We start from the raw sequence: 21,986 nt of genomic DNA on the forward strand, positions 1-21,986 counted from the left end.
GTAATGTGTGAACTGGGCTGTTATGCTAAGCCCCTGCAATGTGTTATCTAGACCCGCGCCAGTCCGGTTTCCGACCCGGTCACAGCACGGAGACGGCCTTGGTCGCGTTGGTTGATGATCTCTGGAGGGCCAGGGATAGGGGTTGTTCCTCTATCCTGGTCCTATTAGATCTATCAGCGGCTTTTGATACCATCGACCATGGTATCCTATTGCACCGGCTGGAGGGGATGGGAGTTGGGGGCACCGTTTTGCGGTGGTTCGGCTCCTACCTCTCCGACCGGACGCAATGTGTGTTGGCAGGGGGGCAGAGGTCGGCCCTGAGGTCACTCACTTGTGGGGTGCCGCAGGGGTCGGTCCTCTCGCCCCTTCTGTTCAACGCATATGTGAAGCCGCTGGGTGAGATCATCCGTGGTTTTGGGGTTGGATACCATCTGTACGCTGATGACACTCAGCTGTACATTTCCACCCCAAACCACCCCAACGAGGCTGTCGAAATGATGTCCCGGTGTTTGGAAGCCGTCCGGGTCTGGATGGGGGACAACAGACTCAAGTTTAACCCCTCCAAGACTGAGTGGCTGTGGTTACCGGTGCCTCGGTTCAACCAGTTGATTCCATCACTGGCCATAGGGGGCGAACAACTGCCCCCTGTGGAACGGGCGCGCAATTTGGGCGTCCTCCTAGATGCCCGGCTGTCGATGGATGACCATGTGGCAGCCGTGGCAAGGGGGGCGTTCCACCAGGTTCGCCTGGTGCGCCAATTGCGCCCCCTATTGGACCGGGATGCCTTACACACAGTCACTCATGCGCTGGTGACGTCTCGTCTGGACTACTGCAATGCTCTCTACATGGGGCTCCCCTTGAGATGTACCCGAAGACTACAGCTAGTTCAGAATGCGGCCGCGCGGGCCATCATGGGGAGTACTAGGTACTCCCACATAACACCTTTCCTGCGCGAGCTGCACTGGCTACCTGTGGTTTTTCGGGTGCGTTTCAAGGTGTTGATCACCATCTTCAAAGCGCTCCATGGCACAGGGCCTAGTTACCTGCGGGATCGCATTCTACCACATACATCCCTGCGGCCAATTCACTCACACAGGGAGGGACTCCTCCGGGTGCCGTCCACCAAGCAATGCCAACGGGCGGCACCTAGGAGTAGAGCCTTCTCTGTGATGGGCCCAACCCTCTGGAATGACCTCCCCCCCCCCCGATATTAGAACTACTACCGACTTCCGCTCCTTCCAACAAAAACTTAAGACTCACCTGTTCCGACTAGCCGGCCGGGCCCACTTATAGTTCTACTCTTACCTCCTGGCGGATATTTTATTTGGGATAGCTTTTAAGGTTAATGTTTTTAACTTTTTTAATTTTTTTTAAAAATTTTAATCTAACTTAACTAAATTGTACAGGGAACTTTTACTACCTCCTCCAGTCCTATGTTTAATTTATTTATTGTATACTTATAACATGTATATTTACTGTTCAACTATTTTAATATGACTGTACACCGCCCCGAGTCTCTTTAGAGAGAGGGGCAGTCTAGAAATCCACTAAAGTTAAGTTAAGTTAAGTGTGAACTGGGCTGTTACGTTATGATCCATTTGTGTATCCATGTTGCATAAACATAATAATTAACCTTGGTTGATGGTTTATGTTGTATGAACAGAGCGGTTGGATTTGAACAACATGCTAGACTAAAATGTGAATGATTAGTATGTGACTTCATGTGTTAGCGTAGTTCAGTCAACCAAGGTTAAAGCAATCATGGTTAGCAAGTTGTCCTCACTCAGTCACTCTGATGTGCTTGTGGATGTGCTGTGCGTATTCAGAAAATGAAGGTGTGAAGAATTTTGTCCAAACATGTTTCATCTTCCTGCTACAACAGTTGTACAGGTGAGATGATTCACAGTTCCTGAGAGCTGCTGGACCATCTGAAGGGAAGATGGTGTTCTTTGAAGCTTAAGTCCAAATGGAAGTCATTGTTTTCTGCCCTTAGACTGAGCTTAAAAGAGTCAGTTTAGTGTATTGGTTAAAGCACCAGGCTAGAAACCAGGAATCAACGAGTTCTAGCCCAGCCTTAGGCACACAAAGCCAGCTGGGTGACCTTGGGCCAGTCACTTTCTTTTAGCCCTAAAAAGCAGGCAATGGCAAACCACTGCAGAAACTTGTCCGGACTTGTCTAGTAGTTATCAGCAATCAACAATAACTTGAAGATTCGGGGACGGACTCACGGAGAGAGAGAGAGAGATACTGGGATCGTAGGCTAAACGGGACGGTCGGAAAACACACACACACACACAACGCAGCGAAAAACCGTTTCCGCCTTTCGTGCAGAAAAGGAATTCCAGTTACTTTCTGTAAATCAATGGCACGCCTTAAACAGGCGCTGCTTCTTTAGCGGGCATTGGATGACGACAGTCCCTTAAGAGTTTTTCAGAGGGCGGAGTCAAAAGTTTTACCCTCCTCCCTTCTTTTGCGACCCGCGGAAGCTGCGAAATTGGAGAGGGCTGCGAGCGCTTGCTCTTTTGGGAAGAGGAGGGTGAACCTCAAGAGTATTCAGCCGCTTTCCACGAGCGGGGATTCCCGGTGACGCCTGATAGGAGTGGAGAGTTACCTCGTCACAAGACGCACGCAAGCACACACACACACACACAGAGACAAAACACCCTCCGCGTGAAAAGAAGAGGTGGGCTGCGTTAGCCGCGAGCCTATTGAAATGGCGGAGACGCAGGTGGTGGTGATGATGGCGTGCCTGGCCGCTTTGACTTGGCTGCGGAAGGTAAGCCGAAGGAGCAAAATAAGGCGGGAAAAGCTTTGTGAGTTGCTCTCCGAGCGCCTCCTCGGCCGTCGGGAAGCCGAGAGGAGAGGAGACGGGAGGGGGAAATTCCTAAGGAACGGGCCCCGTGAGGCCAGCTTCATTGATTCCGCCGGCGCTTGCAGAAGCGGCCGACTCGTACCGCGGAGTGGCGGAAGGAGAAGGGAAAAGTCTCTTGGAGGAAAGTCCGCCAAAAGTTGCAGTTCTTCACCCCACCCCACCCCCCATTCACTCCCCTCCAAAGCCTGAAGATCCCCAGGTTAGAGAAGTGCTGGCAGGGAAAGGGGTGGCGAGAGGCTTCTTTCTTTCTGGATCTCGACCTTTGGCACGTCGGGGTGTTAACTTTGCAGGTCCCCCCCTCCTTCCTTTCTTCCTTCTCTCTCACTCTCTCCCTCCACCTCCCTCCCTCCCTCCCTCCCTCCCTCCCTCTCTCTCTCTCTCTCTCTCTCTCTCTCTCTGCGGTCGCAGTTAGAAAGGAAGTTCAAAGAGTTGTGAAATCGGGAGGCTAAGTGGCCGACTCCGGATTTTGCCACTCCCGCAGCTTTTTCTTTCTCTCTCTCTCTCTCTCCAGTTTAGCTGCTGGTTACATTGTGTCACTTCGCAGACCGCAAGATGGTCGGGATTTAAAAAAAGATAGATGGGGGAAAAATCCCCTGAGAGGGAGCTCGAGGGGCGTGGCTTAGCCCTGTTTCTGGTTCTAACAGGTTTTGCAGGTTTTTTGATGCTCCTTTCAGGATGGCTGCGGTGGGATGAAGTGGATCTTAGCCTTTTCCCAAGCGGTTTCCGTTCTGAAACTCAAAAGTTTTCCTCCAGCCATGTTTTTTTTTAAGTGGCATACCGTACATCTGTACAGGTAGTCCTCGACTTACGATAATTTCTGTTGTTAAGTGAGACATTTCTGGCGTGAGTTGTCCCCTGTTTTACGACCTTTCTTTGTTGTTAAGGTGAATTGCTTCAATTCATAACCTGGTTGTTAAGTGGATGGGCCTTCCCCATTGACTTTCCTTGTCCAAAGGTTGCAAAAGGTGATCGTAATGTCCCCCGGGAAAACAGCAACAGTTCTAAGTAGGAACCAGTTGCCAAGCAGTCTGAATTTTGATCACATCATGGGGATGCTACAAAGATCATAAGTGTGAAAAAATGGTGTCAGTCAGTTTTTTCAGTGCTGTTGTAACTTTGAACGTTCACTAAATAAACAGTTGTAAGTTGAGGACTACCTGTACTGAAAATACTTATTGCTATTGTGACTTGTGAGGTAAAGGGACATTTTGGGTTTAAAATATTTCAGTCCATTCCACAGATTATTCACTCCAAAGAGATGCTCCCCAGAGGTATGATCTGGTTTATGTAACTGATTTATTGAATAAACTCCAGTTGGCTGAGTTTATGCAACACACAAAGGAAAGCACTTTTTGACGGATAGCATGTTCTGTGAACTCCTGCATTTTAATTTCAATTGTCTATTCCATGCTAATAAAAGTTTGATTAAAAATAGAATGGAAAGTGCTGAGCTTCTAATCTGGCCCTTTAGTTTCCCCAACCTAGTGTCCTCCAAATATTTTAGAACTACAGTTGTCAGAGCTTAGCTAAAGCACAACGGTAAAGTGGGATTGTGTTATGTGCTAGGATGGGTCATGAAGGAACACCCTTGGAAGTAATAAGGAAATACATGAGTGAGATGATTCACGTTTCTTGTAAATCAGAGTGTTTATAACTAGGCAATGCTTTTAACAAAATGTACTCAAAAAGTTTAGGCAAAATATAGATTTCTCTACAGAATTTTGACCCTTTTTGAACTTTTTGCTGAAAACAAATCATTTGATTTTTGATCTGCGAGTTTGATTATTAGAAAAGCTGAAATATGGAAAGAAGGGAGCCATGATCCTGAAGGGATAAAACATAAATACATTTATAACTGCAGCAAAGAAGATTTGAAGTTGCTCCTTTACATCTTTTATTCCCCTTTTCTTTTTTTCTTCTTTTCTGTCCCCGTTCTTTCTTATTTATCACTTTAGTTTTTTCGTCAAATTTGTATTGTTTGTATTGTTTTTATTCTGTAAAAAAAATTCAATAAAAATTAGAAAGGATTTGGGATTTTAAAAAAGAACAAAGAAAAAATATGTTGATGTTAAAGTACAGTCAAAATTGAGTATAAGTTTAAAGTAGAATGCAGTGGACTTAATTGGATTAGGCTCAGTCCTGATAAGATTTCAGGTTCTACCTTGGTCTACTGAGAATGCATAAAGGCTTTTCTCCTGGGTGGTGGGGGTGGGATACAATAATTAACATAGAATGGTGCAGTTCTTTGAGAGACAAACAACACAAATGAGTTCTATATCAACAGTGCTGAAATCTTTATTTTTTTGCACTAGATAAGAACTACCATTTGCATTCCTATGGCTAAGAGACTAAGATTCCCATCTTTTCATACTATAATAAAATTAATCTTCCAATTTGAGGGTCATGCTTCTAAAACCCAAACTACTCTTACGCTCTCATATGCGGAAAAGGGGAACTCTAAATTCTGAAAACACTGCATAGATGAAAAAAAATGGGAATTTTATTAAAGCAATTCAAAATTTACAAAATTTCATTTTCCTAAGAGCTCCTCATCAAGTTTGAATTTTTAGCACTGTTTAAACACAGCTGGGTTTAAATAGCATGTATATGTTTCCTCTACTAGTTTCAGAGTTCAAAGAAAGATTCTGCTACTCTACTGGAATGTTTACCTAACTGTGTTCACAGTCCTACCAAGTACTATATTTTATATTTTGCTAATTCTGTGAGCTAATTCAAGATGATGGAAAAAAACTCTGTTTTTTGGTTTTTTTTAAAGTGGAGAGACCATGATCGGGAGTGGGAGAATTTCTGTATATGCGTGAAATATTTATGTTGGGTACCACCATTCCTTTACAACTATTATTAACTAATTGATAGTTAGGCAATATTTGTTATATTGCCAACATGTGTATAACAAATTATTATGTACACAATCTGTGAAATCAAAGCTACTGGTTCTTTAAAGCTAGTGTTGGCCTTCATTCACATTCAATTCATCCCATATAATGTAGGGAACAGGGTGAATAAAAATTGATGATTTTTTTTCAAAAAAAAATCAGATTTTTAAATTCAAAATTGGATTATTTTATTTAAATCAGATTATTTTGATTTTTATCAAATTTATTTTAATAAAATGCTTCTGGAGTAAAAATCTATCATTTTATTTTCTATTTAAGATACATTAATAATTTAGTTTATTCAGCATGAAATGGAGCTTAGTTATGTAGCATGAGCCTGTATATTCTGCAATATTTACATTTTTGGTAAACTCTTTAATGAATCCAAGGTCTGCAAGCTAAATAGGAAACCTTCATTTTGTTTGCAAATAATAATACTAAAGATTCTAACTACCAGCAAGAATGAGTCCTTACATTTAAAGAGCACCTGTCATTTCAGATCCACCATGGCTGTGCCTGTTAGTGGGCATCCACTCACCTGCTGCCTGCCACATCCCTCACCTTGTTGTGTCACAAGTGAATGGGACTGTAGGTGAAACACCAGCGGGTCAGAGGAGGAGCCACTGCAGGACAGAAATGACATTTGCTCTTTAAAAATGTTGATTTAAATCAAGTTGATTTAAATCAAGCCTTTTTACTAGTGATTTAAATCATTTAAATTGTGACTTAAATCAATGATGTAAATCAACTCCCTGGTAGAGAATATAATGTATTGGTGTGGTATATGTGCAAATCCAAGCAAAAGGTGGCCTTTTGTAATTGACAAAGATATTTTCAATATGCAGATTTTCTAAGTGCCATTCAAGCCTTTTGGGCATGGCAATGTGTCAATAATCACTGGGACCACCACTGCCAGTTTATGCTATAACCTTTCATTGTGATTTTTGAACCTTGATACTTTGTGATCTTCCCCACTTCTTTTATTCTACTATCCCCTGGTATTGCCACATCGATTCTCCACACTTTCTTCTTTTTAATCACAATTTAACGTGTCATGTGCCAAGGATTTATCCGTTTATATTAAGGATTAAGATTTGTCACACAGTTAGCCAGATGTTTAGACTGGATTTGGCATTTTTATTCATTCTTTGAGTCCTTCCCAAGGACCCAGTTAGGCAGGTGTTGTTGTTACTATACAGTATATTCTGGTGGTATCCACAATCCATGGTCAATAAAAGCAGTAAAAAACATACAACACAGAGATAGCCCAGGCTAGAACAACTGTACAAATAACACACACACACACACCAGCAGCTCCATAAATACATTAATCTAAAGCTTGAAACCACCTTTGTCTGAATCTTTGAGTCAGTCTGGATCATGTTAAATTCCTGTGACATACATGATATAAATAATATAAATATCTAACTTTAAAAAAAAAAACCACCACCACCACCACCATAGAATTAAGGTTGGGAAATAATTCATATTATTTATTAGGTAAAATTTGCATTTTCCAATATAGTGATTTTTGCCTTATGTACAAAACCAGTGTAATTGAATGCTGGTTTATTATTTGCACAAGTTTCCAAATATGAAAATAGTTCCTTGATATGGCTTTCATGACTAAGAGAACAGATCCAGTGGTAGATAAGGCAGAGAGATGTCATCCCTCATTTGAAGAGATCTCAAAGATTCGGAAGAGGAGTCAAAGAATTTAGGAAGCTAGAATAGCAGTACAGGTAGTCCTTGACTGACATCCACAAGCCCAAAATTTATGTTGCTAAGTGAAAAATTTGTTAAGTGAGTTTCCCCCCATTTTATGACTTTTTTTGCTACATTTGTTAAGTGAATCACTGAAGTTGTTAAATTATAACACGGTTGTTAAGTGAATCCCTATTGACTTTGCTGGTCAGAAGGTTACAAAAAGGTGATCACATGACCTTGGGACCGTCGTAAATATGAACTAATTGTCAAGCATCCAAGTGTAAATCACATGACAATGGAGATGCTGCAATGGTCATAAATGTGGAAAATAGTCATAAGTCACTTTTTTCAACACCGTTGTAACTTTGAACAGTCACTAATCAAACTGTTGTAAGTTGAGGACTACCTGTAGTGATGTTATATGGGAAAGAAAGAGTGTAAATTTTTCTATTGCTTTCATATGAGTTCATTAACTTGCCTAATGCACAAGCTGAGAAAAGGCCTATAGCCATGATAACGAACCTGTGGCATGTGGCACGCGGACCCATTTCTGAGGGCACGCGAGGCGTTGCCCTGTCAGCTCCAGAACGTATGTGTGCGCTGGTCAGCTGATTTTCAGCCTTGATTTTTGGCTGTTTTTCTCCCCCTGGAGGTTGAAAAAATGCCCAGCGCGCAAACTAGAAGTTTGGGAACGGACTTACGGTTTGTGCATTGGGCTGTTTTAAGCGTTCCGAAGGCTTCAGGGAAGCCTCCTGAAGCGTCCAGAGGGAGAAAAACAGCCCAACGGGCAACCCAGAAGTCTGTTCCCAAACTTCCAGTTTGTGTGTTGGGATGTTTTTCATCCTCCCCAGGCTCCTAGAAAGCCTCTGGAGCCTGGGGAGGGCGAAAAACAGACCTACCGGGCCCACCGAAAGTCAGAAAATGAGCCCAGGGTCCAAGAAAGCTGTGTGTGCATGCGCGGAGCAACAGGGTGCAGTGTCACACGTGCATATGGAGAAGGCACAGCAAGGGGGGCATATAATTATGAGGGTGGGAATGCTATAGCGCATGCATGCTTTTGGCACCAGAGGTGAAAAAAGTTCACCATCATTGGCCTATAGTTTGAGGTAGCAGAGACAAAAATAGGTCGTTGGTACTTACCTGATACGCCTCTTCTCATTGTGGGGGAGGAGTATCCAGGATGGGTTGACCTTGTCCTCTCTTGATTGGACTGAGTCAGATAAGCTCTTTTAGCCACGCCTTGGTCACCAGGCTCCACCCAGTTATCGGCGAAGAACTCTATCCAAATCGCTGTGTCATCCACTCTAGACTTTATTTTAGTTTCAAACCTTTATTTATTACTTCAGCAGAACAGTTCAACAAACAACATAACAATTTCACAACATACCCACATTAGGGAGGGGCTGGGTACTGACCTCCCCCACTATGAGAAGAGGCGTATCAGGTAAGTATCAACGCCCTTTCTCCATAGTGAGGGGAGGAGTATCCAGTATGGGACGTACTAAAGCCTACACGTCCCTAGGGAGGGTTACACATTTGAGTATATGCCCAAACGTATGCCTGGTGATGCGTGTCCCCCGCCCTGTGAACAGCCTGCAACACCCTACGTCCGAATTAGGCTTCTGCAGAAGCAAAGGAGTCCAACTTGTAATTCCTTACGAATGGTGAGGGGGAAAATCCTGTGGTTGCCCTACAGATCTCAGATAGTGAGGCCTGCATGGCCCAGGCTGCGGAAGTGGCCGTGCTTCATGAAGAATGCGCTGTGATAGAGCTCGGTGTTTGCAGACCCCGTGCCTGATAGGCAGAAGCAATACAGGTTCTTAACCACCTGCCTAGCGTGGTGGAAGTCACCTTGTTCCCCAGGGACCCCGGCTGGAAGGAAACAAATAGGGCTTCCGACTTCCTGTTTGGTCTGGTTCTTCTGAGGTAAATCCTCAGAGCCCTCCTCACGTCCAAGGTGTACCACTTCCTCTCTAATGGGTGAGAAGGGTCTGGGCATTATTGGGCAATATCAGCTCCTGCGAGCGATGAAAGCAAGAACACACCTTGGATATGAAGGAGGGGTCCAACCTTAGCACTACCCTGTCCTGGTGGAACACGCAGAGATCTTCCCTGGTAGACAGAGCCTGCAGTTCGGATATCCTCCTGGTGGAGGTGATGGCCACCAAAAAGGCCATCTTAAGTGTCAGGAACTTCAGAGACACATTATGTAATGGTTCGAACGGAGGGCATATGAAACCTGCTTGACCTGGGACAACTCATCACAGCCAATTCGCCACGGGTCAAAAGTTATACTAATATTAAATAAATGGTGGAATAGAATCATTACAGAAAGGATACGAAAGGAGGAACAAAATGAAACATGAATGATAAATATTAAAATAATTTTAAAAATAATTTAAAATAATTGCATTGTTGAATTGTTCTTCAGCGAGTTGTCCTGCTACTCTACAGTTTCAAGTACTTAGATCCTTCTCAGTAAGAGGAGTGGCATATAAATGCAATAAGTAAGTAATTAATAGATTCCTAATTTTGTGCTTTATGAAAAAAAAAATCATAAACTGCCGACACTAAGGAAGAAAGAGGAAAAGGTGTCTTGAATATGCAATTCAATTATGTAATTTAATTCTGTTATTTAACATTATGACTAACCTGAGTGAATGCAACGGTGATGCTTTCTTTGTATAGTGACAAAAAATAATTCATTATACTTGATGTGAACCAATTAAGATTTAGAGTGCAATTCTATGACTATATTTGGATTTACTTCTGAATAGGAGTTGTTGGCACTACAGCTATTTAATGTATTCAGCCTTTTGAAATAGTGTTTGTCTTCTCACTATTGCTGTATAACGGCAAGTAACAGAGTTTGAGGAAGTTTTGCCCTTTTATGATTGTTGTTAGCTTATTTTATTGGTACAGATTAAGGCTCAAGAGTTTTAAAACAAGAGTTTTGAATCTGTTTTATATTGTTTTGATTTATTTATGTAATTGTTTTAAAATATGTTACACTTGGCAAATATAAATTAATGCTTATTGTTTATCTGTGCTACTCATGACAGATCCAAAGTTATTCATATAGTATGCCCAACTGAAGTTTGAGGAGTTTCATGTACAAGTAGAAGAAGATAGTGGGATTAAAATTTAAATTGGCAGATAGAGTAGTTGCATTTTTAGCCCAAGGGAAAAAATTCTAAAGAATAGAAAAGTGATTCAACAAGCTAATGGAACCTTTTCTCTCTGACATACTGTACCATTTTATTTTGATTTAAAGAGACCTTATTATATGGAGAATAACCATATAATAACCTCTTTCTGAGTATCACGTGAATCTAATCACTCCACCACACATTCTGTTACTTATGAAGGAAATATAAAGTTCAATTTTCTATCTCAGCTTTTCTTGATTAAAATAATGATGTCCAACTGCTTTAGATTTTTTATACATTTCAGGTCCTGATGTATTATAGGGAAATATGCTCCACTGACTTATTTCAGGAATGTCTGCTTTGACTGGCATTATTCTAACACCATGTAATGTTCCTTTACAAATATGAATTGGCCTCACATCTTCATTCACTGGATTTGAACTGCCAGCCCTATTTTACTTGATGCTATGATTCATTCCAGTTTGCATCTGTTGCCATATATTTAAAGTTAGGTGTTGTACTTTAAAAGTTATTCAGATCCTTTCCTGTGTAAGCAGTTTGACAGTTCCAACTTTATATTGTTAACTAGAACCATGACATGTTGGATTATCCTTTCAGAAATATTTCCTTACCTAAACAGAGAAAAAGAATGACCAAAAGCAGGCAAGAAAACAGTAGGAGCATAAGCAACTTCCAAGTTCCTTCCAGCTTCCCCATTGACTGAAGAACTGAAGTACTCTGATTCAAAACACTTTGCACAATGATGTAATGTTTGGGCTAATTGAAGGTTACCAACAGACAAAAAGATAGGAGAATTTTAGTAGTACATAGATACATAATTCGTCAGATCTTGGCTGAATCATTATTGGTTGAATTAGAGTAACATCTTTATTAGGGACCAATTAAAATCCCACAGATATTCAAGCAAGATTTTAAGTTTTCCTGTACTACTTGTCAGACAAAATGCTATAAAAAGCAGGAGATAGGAAGAGAGATTAGTTTAGGCTAGTTTTTTTCCAATTGTAGGGCCTACATTAGGACCAGTTTCAAGATGAATATTGTTCACTTTTATCCAATTGTAGTTATTGGTGTCAGATTACTCTAGTGTTCAGAGGCAAAAATATCTGGCACCTGAGTTCCGAGGGAAAAGAGTTTTCCTCATCAAGTAATATAGCCATTATGGTTTTTAATAATTATTTTTCAAGCTTTCAAAAAGTTCTGATTTGTGAAATGGCTTTTGGCATTCCTTTTGTTTCATCTTAGAACAGGGGTGTCAAACTTGATTTCATTGAGGGCCGCATCAGGGTTGTGTTTGGCCTTGGGGGGCCAGAGAGGGGGCCAGACTGGGCATGACCAGCTCAACAACACTCACCGAGGCTCTGTTTTCGGCCGTGATGGCCTCCTGCAGCCTTACCTAAAGCACACGGCCCTCCCGAGCTCTGTTCTTATTGGCAGAGGGCTGCAGGAGGCTGTCGTGGCCGAAAATGGAACCTGGGAGGCCCATGCGTGAGCCTCCCATGCTCCATTTTCACTGGCAAAGGCACTGCGGGCCAGTCCTTCGCTGTTTCCAAGGTGGGCTCTGTGGGCCGGATGCGGCCTGTGGGCCTTGAGTTTGACACACCTGTCTTAGAAAATATGAAAAACTCCTGATGTCTCAAAAGTTGCTTGAATCGCAGACTTTCTACTCTTTCATCACCCACATAAGACGCCACAGGCAGTATTCCTTAAATATTAGATGCTAGGAAGCAGTGGTGAAAGATAGTTATTTGCACACCAGTTCATTGCATCAACTTCCCCAAAACATCTTGTTGGCCACTGTGGGTCAGAGAATTGTAGAGCAAGGAAGATGACCTTAACAGAGATAGGTAAGGAGGAAAGTGGAGGAAATTGTATTTTATTCTGAGCTTGTGACATGGACAAGTTACTGATATTCATAGCATGTTACAGGGTGGATTTGATTTAAATCAACTCGATTTAAATAATAACTTTTAAGGAGCAACTGTCATCTCCGCTACTCCTCTGACCCGCTATTGACTTACCCACAATCCTAATGTTTCATAATATACAGTCTCATGCTACATAACTAAGCTCCATTTCATGCTGAATATACTAAATTAATTTATGTATCTTAAATATAAATCTATGCTTAGATAGATTCTTACTCCAAAAGCATTTTATTAAAATAAATTTGATAAAAATAAAACAAAGGATTTAAATTAAAAAAAATCAAGATTTAAATTTTAAAAATCTATCTGGCATGCTCTACTCATTCCATGAGAAGGACTATATAATATCTATTCTCCCCGCACACGCGCACACACACAAATCAAATTTTCTTTCGATGATAGAATTTGAATTTAGTTTATCTTGACAGCTTTGCAGAACAATGGCTTGACTTTGCAGGTTCATGCATCTCTGATTAAGACAAGATAATATTGCTGGAAAAGTGCAATGATTAGAAGAAATCTCTCCCTTTCCAAACCCCCTAGGCCGAATCTCCACCACTTCAAGCCCACTGCAATCCTGCAGAATTCCCATATTCTGGAATTTGTTGCAAACTCTGTCCTGCGGGTAAGTTCTCATAATAAGATGATAATATGATTTTATATTCCAGTGAAAGAAATTGGGGCTGTCTTTTTTGAAAGAACAAAGAAGCTACTGTAAAACAATTAGTGTCAATAGGTGGTGTCTTTGAATCTAAGAAAATCTTTCTCATTTTAGGCTATTCTACACAAAGGAATTTTCTTCTCTTAACAAAGTCCATATAACATGTCTTGAAAAATGTTCTCTCCACCCTGATCTTGCTATGTACAGTGTCCTTTTTCCTGTTGTGTAATCTGAAAATGGTTGTGCTTCCTCAATAAAATAACTAGGGTGGCAGATTGCCAGAAGTAATTCCTTTGGCAAAACTTGATACATTTTAAAAGAGATAGAAGGTACTGGAAGTCACATACTGTAGACTTCTGCATTTTTCCCCAACTACTTCATTTTATCCCACTTTTTCTCCAAAGGAGAGAGTCTTATCTTTTCACCCCTTAGTCTTTTAAGTTTTGTAAAGCAATTTCTTACATCTTATCAATGTTTCGCAGCCTAAAATCTCAAAGGCTTTATGGATATTCCACCAAATCATTCTAGGCAGTTTAATCACTATAGAACAGGGGTGTTGGGAACCGGGCCATGCAAGCAGCAGGCGAGTGTGCAAAACTTTATTTGTACATGTGCGGGATCTAGGCTGTGCGTGCGAAACCTTCCCCCCTCCCTCCACCACCGGTTCATGTAGCCAGAAAGGTTAAGAAAGCTTGGGACTGCTATAGAATACTGGCTTTAAAAAAATCCTAGTACTCATTTAAAACCAATCAAATGTATTCCAATTTGCAAAAACTTCCTTGCTGATTGGATGTTTAATTCTTTGCTTCCTCTGAGTGATTTTGTAAGCTCGACTGTGCTATTACCTAAAATACATGCCCAAAGCTTCCTATTGGTACCTGGTCAACCCATTACTTTTATAGGGCGTGGATAATAGTCATTATTGTGCTTCCAGTAAGACTTTGTGGTGTCCTGTAATGAAGGCATCAAGATATATATAGTTTGCTCCTGATCACTTGTATGGTTGAATTCCAATGTGTATCAGAATCAGCAATGGCATAGCAGTTAGAGATTTCTTAAAAATCAAATCTAGTGAGATTCTGATATCCCTGGGTTAAAATCTCATACATCTCATGCAAGAGTAATAAAATGGATTTTTAATTCATTTTTAATACATGTTTATAAAACTTAATTTGGAGTGCTCGTTTTTACTATTTAGGGGTGTTGTCATCATGCCCTACTTCCTCTGCCAACAGTGCCGGTATAATTGTTGTAAGAAACTTTGTAGATATCCTGATTCAAGCCAAACATTATTTGGGGGATGAAAAGTCATTTGCTGTATTCAGTTGTGATAATCTCTAATACAAAACAGAAAGAAACCTGTATTTTATATGATTTTGTACTTCAGGTGATAATTGTTGGATGATTTTGACCACAAATGTAAATGGTTTTATTAGCTCTGCTTGGCGGCTTAATTGCACAAGACTTAAGCAGCAGAACAATCCAGGGTTTAATTATGAAGTAATTTATCAATCAGTAATTAATCCATATTAGTTCAGATAAAAATCCCATGGTTCCATTGTGAAAGTTCTTTATTAGTTGGCAGTCTTGTAACATGCAGTTGGAAAACAGTTGGTGGTATAAGCATATGACATGCACAAGCCAAAAGTGTATAACTGCCTATATTCAAATACTAACTTTCATTTACTATTCCATATCATAGGTACCTATGTTGAGGAATTCTGTACTGATCCACAAAACCCGAGAAAATGTGAACCCTGTATAGAGGGAGAAACATATACTGACCGTGACAATGGTTTAGGGCACTGCTTCCAGTGTAGTGACTGCAAACCTGGTATGGTACATTTTGGACACTATTCCTGAATTGCACTACTTTTCAGCATTAGATTTTATAAGATTCTGCCACAATCTTATAATGCATTATATATTGTAGAATTTTGCTAGCCTTTTGCCACATTACCTCCCCGTCCCTACTTTGTTTAAACTGAGTAATGTTTAGTTGAGTACTTTTTTGTTGTCCAAAGTCACCTGATCTTGGGAATAAACTTTATTTTTCATAGGCTTCTCTTCCCCATCCTTTTCTTCCTTGCCTGGTAGATAGTTATATAGCGTTAGCTTGTGGTCTGAATTCATCTATTTGCGCAGGGCTTCTGAAATTAAGTTGTAATTAAGCCAATCACCCAGAAAGGTAGCTGGTTGCCTTTACTTGGATATATTCAAGCAGAAGTTGGACGTTAGTTTAGATTCCTGCACTGCTTGAGTGATCTAAATCAGGGGTCCCCAATCCCTAGTCCGTGGGCTGGCACCAGTCCGTGGCAACTGGGTCATGTAAACAAACAAAGTCCCATGTGTGGAATACAGGCAGCACATGAAACCATGCCCCCTCTGGTTCATGGAAAAACCTCTCTCCATGGAACTGATCTCTGGTGCCCAAATGTTGGAAGGCCACTAATCTAAATGATCTCTTCCATCTCTAATTCTAGGCCCGGGATGGCGAACCTACGGCACGTGTGCCACAGGTGGCATGCGGAGCCATTTGTCAGGGCACGCGAGGCATTGCCCTGTCAACTGGCCAGCGTGTGTGTGTGCACTGGCCATCTGAGTTCAGCCTTTTTTAAAGCCATTTTTCACCCTCCCCAGACTCCAGAGGCTTTGTAGGAGACTGGAGAGGGTGAAAAGAGCCTCTCCCCCCCGGGAGGCCCTCAGGAGCTTTCCTGAAGCCTCCGGAGCGCAAAAAAACGGCCCTATGGGCAAACCGGAAGTTCGGGAATGGACTTCCGGTTTGCTCGTAGGGTCGGTTTAAGCCCTCCGGAGGCTTCAGGAAAGCTCCTGAGGGCCTCCCGGGGGGGCGGGGGAGGCTGTTTTTGCCCTCCCCAGACTCCTATAAAACGTCTGGAGCCTGGGGAGGGTGAAAAAAGCATGCAAAAAATGGGGAGCGCCTCTCATGTAAGCATGCGCACGGGGGGGGGGTCATGGGTTGCATTATGGGTGCGGCACGCCCGTGCACAACCCCCCTGCGCTCCCCCCCTTATGGTATGCGAGCCAAAAAAAGTTTGCCATCGCTGTTCTAGGCTAAGGACTGTGTTTAGGAACCTGACAGCTTAGTTGCTCACTGTCTCAAACTTCATTTTTCCCTGCCCCAAAGCTACTCCTGCAACTCGTTCATAATCTACCTCTTAGGAATCTTGGTCCTTTTCTATTTTGTTTCATTGTTAGTATCTCCTGTAGAGTTTGATAAAGAACAGTGTGTATATTTCTGCTTTTATGAAAAGAAAACATTGTCCATGTTGATAAGATTAGGAAATTCTGTTTCAGGTTACAAAATGATATCACCTTGCACCAGTAAGAAGAACACTGAATGTCAGTGCAATGATGGCTATTTCTGCCCTCAAGGCTGTGAGGAGTGTGTGAAATGCAAGACACAGTATGTACATTAATGCCTTTTATGGTGCAGTTCCCTTTTATGATAGAGAGCATGTTACACACATATAAATACTTGGCAATAGATTGATTGCATTTAAGCTAAGTTGATATTTATATGTCATATATCCGTTCATTCATTTTGCTGGGCTAATAATAAGCCTCTCAATTGAAACCAACTCTGAGCAATTTACAGTTCCCATCTGTGTAACTCAAATTTAAAAGAAAAGCATAAACAATATAAATGTTAATGAAAAAAATACGTAAAAATTATGTTCAAACAAGTTGGAATCCAATATCCTTTTAATGATGCAATAAATCCAACATTAGTATATAATTTTTCTGGCCAAAGCCCACTGCCTTCGAGCCGTATGCCAAGAATTCCAGAATTAAATGTTGGTTTAATTGATTTATACCATGGGATTACTCTCCGTGTTTAATTTCTACTTCTGCTACATTAAAAAAAAAACTCTAAAAGTTGTATCTCAGACTACTGTGCTTTGGAATATCAAATTGTATATTTAATTCATAAATGTACAACGTGTGCTATTATCTAAAGCTTTTGTATAACTCAACCTATTAATTTTGTGTAGCTAAGCCTATTAATTTTTAGATAAGTGTGCTAAAATCGGCCCTAGTGATGTTAGAACTAGATAACATGGCAGGAATGGCATATTTAAAAATTATTGGCTATCTTATTTGCAGTATTCACTTTTGCACATGCGGTTCTGACATATTCCACAAAAATTGCTTTTGCTATAGATTTAACAATAGTTGGGGGACTCTTGATCTAATGCAGCAGTCTGAGAGTGTTGCTTTTAGATTACTTAATACTTTATAGTCATTGCGCCTTGTACAACAAAATTAAATGCTGTCTTCAGTGTACATTATACATAAGAAAAATATAAAAACAGAACAAAAACACACATCCTTCACATTCTATACAATTTAATTTAAAAACCCTGATATTGCACCATACAGTAGAATTCAATATAAGTACTCATATGTGCGAGGGCTACAGTCCAGAAAATTCCTAGTCATCAAGGCCCAACATTTTGAAATTCATAGTGCCAGTGCTGTGGGGGTTGCATTCTTTTGCTATGAATTTCCTGCATTCGGTTTCACTTCTACTTGCTTGTTGGTTTTGTTTCATTTTTAATAGTGCTGTATTTTCCTGCCTTGCTTAATTACCACACTAAATTGCTGGCAGTCTACAGCATTTGGTCGCAAGTCTTTACCCATGTATATTTAAGGAACAACTAGAAGTTCAGAAAATGGTAAAAATAAGGATTAGTAGGGAATTGTAAGGTGACCAACTTTTTTACAATGAAAAGGAGGACAAAACACGTTCTATTGTCTAAAATGCTAAGGTGACCAACTTTTTTACAATGAAAAGGAGGACAAATAAATTGGAAAAAATATATCGTAAATAAAAGAAATATTTTATTCATTGCAACAATAATACACTAAAATATGATATATGCATAATAAAAACATTTGCAACATTTTATATTGTAATTATGCTTACATGCCTGTTAATTATTATTTAAATGAGTACTTTTCCGTTGAATTAATATTTTTTGTCTATGTATCATCTTCTAACAATATATTGGAAATATCTGAACAAGAAATATCCTTCATATTGAATTTTACGGCAAGTGCTGCAGCTAGAGTATCAACATTCAATCTCGATTTCTCACTTGTCGAAAAATCATTGGCAATTGAAAAAAACTCTTTCAACTGCTACATTAGTTCCAGGGCAGCACAACGTAAATTGAACAAGTATAAATAAATGTTCACATGGAATATGTTCATTTTTGAAATGGCTGAAAATAGCCACCCATCTTTTATCAATTTCAACATGTTGATTTTCCCATTGTATTAATTTTTCAGAATTTAAATATCCATTCAGTCTTCTAATTTCTTCAAAGAGACAATTGTCATCTATTTTAATGTCTAGCATTTCTTTAGATAAAAATTCAACACAAGATTCAGTATCTGTTCAATATACTTGCGATGAAGTAAAAAAAAACACCATTAAAAACTGTTTAATAAAACGTGAATTGTACTTACCTCTGTATAATTGAATATTCACTGAGAAAGAAATAATTTCTGTGAGTCATTCAATTGCCGACGTGCCGTTAGTCTACTGCGTGCATATGTGCCGTGTTGTGTTTCGGTAAGAAGTAAAGAAAGCCACTTGTACGCAGTGCTCTCTCTCAAGGTCTCCCGTGCGGAGCGCATGCGTCTCATAATCGCGTCTTATACCGCACTATACCGAGTCTTGACGAATTGTCATGTCAAATACAAATACGTCACATAACGCGCAACAGATTAGTCTTCAAATATTGAAAAGGAGGACATGTAGGAGGACACTTTTCGAGGAAGGACAGAACTTACAAAAGAAGGACTGTCCTCCCTAAAGGAGGACGGTTGGTCACCTTAGGAATTGGGCAGTGTCTTTGATAAATGATCTTATTCATTTACTGAGGTCATTTGCTAATTTTTTGGAAACTAAACAAATATCGAAACACCAAACAACAAAAATATTTTATCTGGAAACATCCTGGTATTGAGTACGAAACTTGTCTTTATCATATATGGAATGCCACTTCCTCAACATCTCAAAAAAGGGATTGAGAGGGTTACAGTTTGTTTTGCTTGCTAAAGACTTAAAACAGTCTTTAAGTAAGCTGTCTGATTCAAGTTTTACCAGAAGTGATAATTTCCTGCTACAAGAATGAGAGTGTGGAGAATAAGTTAGGCACGCTTCCAGACAAGACACTTAACTCCTGCAGATACCGTTTTTATTTTCTAAGAAAGCTTAAGGCATTCCTTTGGAGACCGGAGATATGTTTCAAGATGATGATGAAGATGATCTGTGGCACGCGTGCCATAAGTTCGCCATCACTGGTCTATAGCTTCCCCATACAAAAATGTTTTCTTCCTGTCTTTTGTATCAGCTCCACATCTTGTTAAAGAAACTGAAATAAAATCTTAGAAAAATTCAAATTCTCAAAAGTTTAATTGAAAAGGTCAGTATTCAGAGATTAGAACTGAGATTCTGAAATATTTGAACTTATATGTAGTGGAAAGTTAATAAAGATTCATGAGATTATCCCTTTCATTTCTAGATCTTATATATTTTCTATTGGATATTTATAAAATAAATATTTTATAAATCTAAATCAGGTGATCCCTAGATTGCAAATCAAAGGAGATTTTCTCTTTTCAGAACACAATTCTGATTCTTGGTCCTTTGAAATACTCTTAGTATTGGTCCGTAGTATTGGTCTATATATTCTCATATATATTCTCAGCTGAAATGAGTTAGATTTTGTTAAACAAAACTGAATTGTATACAGTAATTATTTATATATATATATATATTTGCATGCTGGATTGTAGAAGAAAAACATCTTGATGTACTCTTACTCCAGAGCTCATTAAGACTTTTCAAAAGTCCCAGGCAGCTCTGTTATTTTTCATTCAGTAGATAGATAATGCCTTCTTAAATAATCAATCTACCTTTTTTATTAACAATTAATTTCTAGGTGTCCTGAAGGACAGGTGGTTATGGAAATCTGCAATGCCACAACAGATATGAAATGCGGACCACCATATCCAGGTTAATATTATAACTACAAACAATCATAGACCAAATTGTCATAAGTCAAGGACTACCTATATTTTTATTTAATGACAGTATAGCATTGTATTATAATTCAAACAATGGGAAGGATACAAAACCAGCTGATTTTATTTTACAGTTGTCCATGTGGAAGGAGAGGCAGTTCATGCAGGACAGGAGAAGTGTGAGATCCCCACTTAATGACTGGACAGCTGGGACTGCTGTCATTAAACAATATGATCAATGCTTCACTTAAAGACTTCTTTGTTTATCAATGAAAATTCCAGCCCCAATTAGGGCCATAACCCAAACATTAGCTGCAGTCTATTTTGGAAAAATACCAGGCTCGGGGGTTCCTTAATCTGATACATTAAAAGAGTGTGGCTGGGATTTTTTTCCTTCCCAGAATTTCCGTCTTTTTCAGAGTATAAGACACACCTTTTTCCCTCAAAAAAGAGGCTGAAAAATCTGGGTGCATCTTATACACTGAATACAGCATTTTTTGCCTCCTGAAACTCTGCCCCCTTCACCAAAATAGCCGTGCATAGCTTTTAAAAGGCTTTCAGAGAGCTCCTGGGGGGTGGGGGGGGCAGAAATGAGCGAAAAACAGCCCATTTCCCTCTCCCTGTCCCCAGCAGCACTCTATAAGCTTCCTAAAGGCTATCTATGCTCTTTTTTTTAAAAAAAAGGGCCCGTTTTTGCAAAAAGCGGTCTGTTTTTTTGCTTGTTTCTCCCCCTGCCCAGGAGCACTCTACAAGCCTCCTAAGGCCTATTCATGCCCTTTTGTTGAAGAAAACTGGGTCCGTTTTTGTGAAAAAATGGCTATTTTGGGGAGGTTTGCAGAGTGCAAAAACTTTTTTTTAAAGATTTTCCTCTTCAAAACCTTGCTGCGTCTTATACTCCAGTGCGTCTTATACTCCGAAAAATACAGTAGTACATTAGTACTGTTTTGTCTCTGGGAGTAAGGAAGCTGATACCTTAACCCTAAACCCTAACCAGCCTTAGTATGATCAGTGGCAAAGGGTTATTATGGGAAGTATAAGTCAAATGATTTGGAAGACGCCAGATTATCTTCTGTAGGGATGTGGGCATACATTCTCTTCCTTTGTCTTGCACTGCAAAAATGAAACTCAATATCAGAGGATATTTTGTAAGTTTCTGTAAAGCTCTGGCTAATTTTGTTCCCCAAAGCAGTTGCCTGGATTCGCTCATTATGCTAAATCATGATTTGCAAAATTTTGTTTCTCTGAATAAACAAGAATATACTGGGTATATGCAACATGTTTAGCCATAAACAGTCTTCAAACTCAAATGGCAGGGTTCATATAGCTGTACCATTATCTATAAATGTAACCTCCGTTCTTGGCATGTTATGAGTGCATACGTAGAAGAGTCTCGTTATCTTTAATTTGTTTAAAGGCTTTCTATTTTGTCTTTTAGAAACTTCAGATTCCTCATTTGCAAGCATTTATATCGTGACTGGTGTTTCAGTTGCATTGGTTGTCTTGGTACTTGTCGGCATTGGTAGTTTAGTTTACGTCATCTATAAAAGGAGAAAATCCAGTTCTGTAATGAACAAAGGTAATTTCCTGATGAATCGCTAAATATGAAATAATTTGCTATTTAATATTAAATGAATCAAAGTACAGAAAAATTGGGAGATCCAAAGCAGGGAACAGTGCGTGCTAATTAGTGAGTCGGAT

The 21,986-nt window shown here is 40.0% G+C and overlaps 2 protein-coding genes across 3 annotated transcripts in view; both read left to right on the forward strand.

Annotated features, from left to right (window-relative positions):
• Positions 1-21,986, forward strand: part of LOC309384049 (uncharacterized protein) — a gene marked incomplete at its 5' end in the record, with an annotated part of 124,216 nt that overhangs the window by 75,717 nt on the left and 26,513 nt on the right. The gene's annotated exons all lie outside the window — the stretch shown is intronic.
• The window catches only part of LOC309386701 (tumor necrosis factor receptor superfamily member 10B-like), a 90,019-nt gene that overhangs the window by 59,377 nt on the left and 8,656 nt on the right, over positions 1-21,986 (forward strand). Inside the window, exons 2-7 of one of the 2 annotated variants that reach the window (XM_081942380.1) lie at positions 2,551-2,776; positions 13,115-13,196; positions 14,935-15,066; positions 16,548-16,656; positions 20,207-20,280; positions 21,724-21,864. In XM_081942380.1, the coding sequence (XP_081798506.1) occupies positions 2,714-2,776; positions 13,115-13,196; positions 14,935-15,066; positions 16,548-16,656; positions 20,207-20,280; positions 21,724-21,864 (601 nt within the window). In that variant the 5' untranslated portion in view covers positions 2,551-2,713. Of the gene's footprint in view, positions 1-2,435; positions 2,777-13,114; positions 13,197-14,934; positions 15,067-16,547; positions 16,657-20,206; positions 20,281-21,723; positions 21,865-21,986 lie in introns of those variants that run through there. The other variant, XM_081942381.1, reaches the window with a different exon arrangement.

Source organism: Natrix helvetica (assembly GCF_964273705.1).
Source record: "Natrix helvetica genome assembly, chromosome: 1".
Classification (NCBI taxonomy): Eukaryota; Metazoa; Chordata; class Lepidosauria; order Squamata; family Natricidae; genus Natrix; species Natrix helvetica.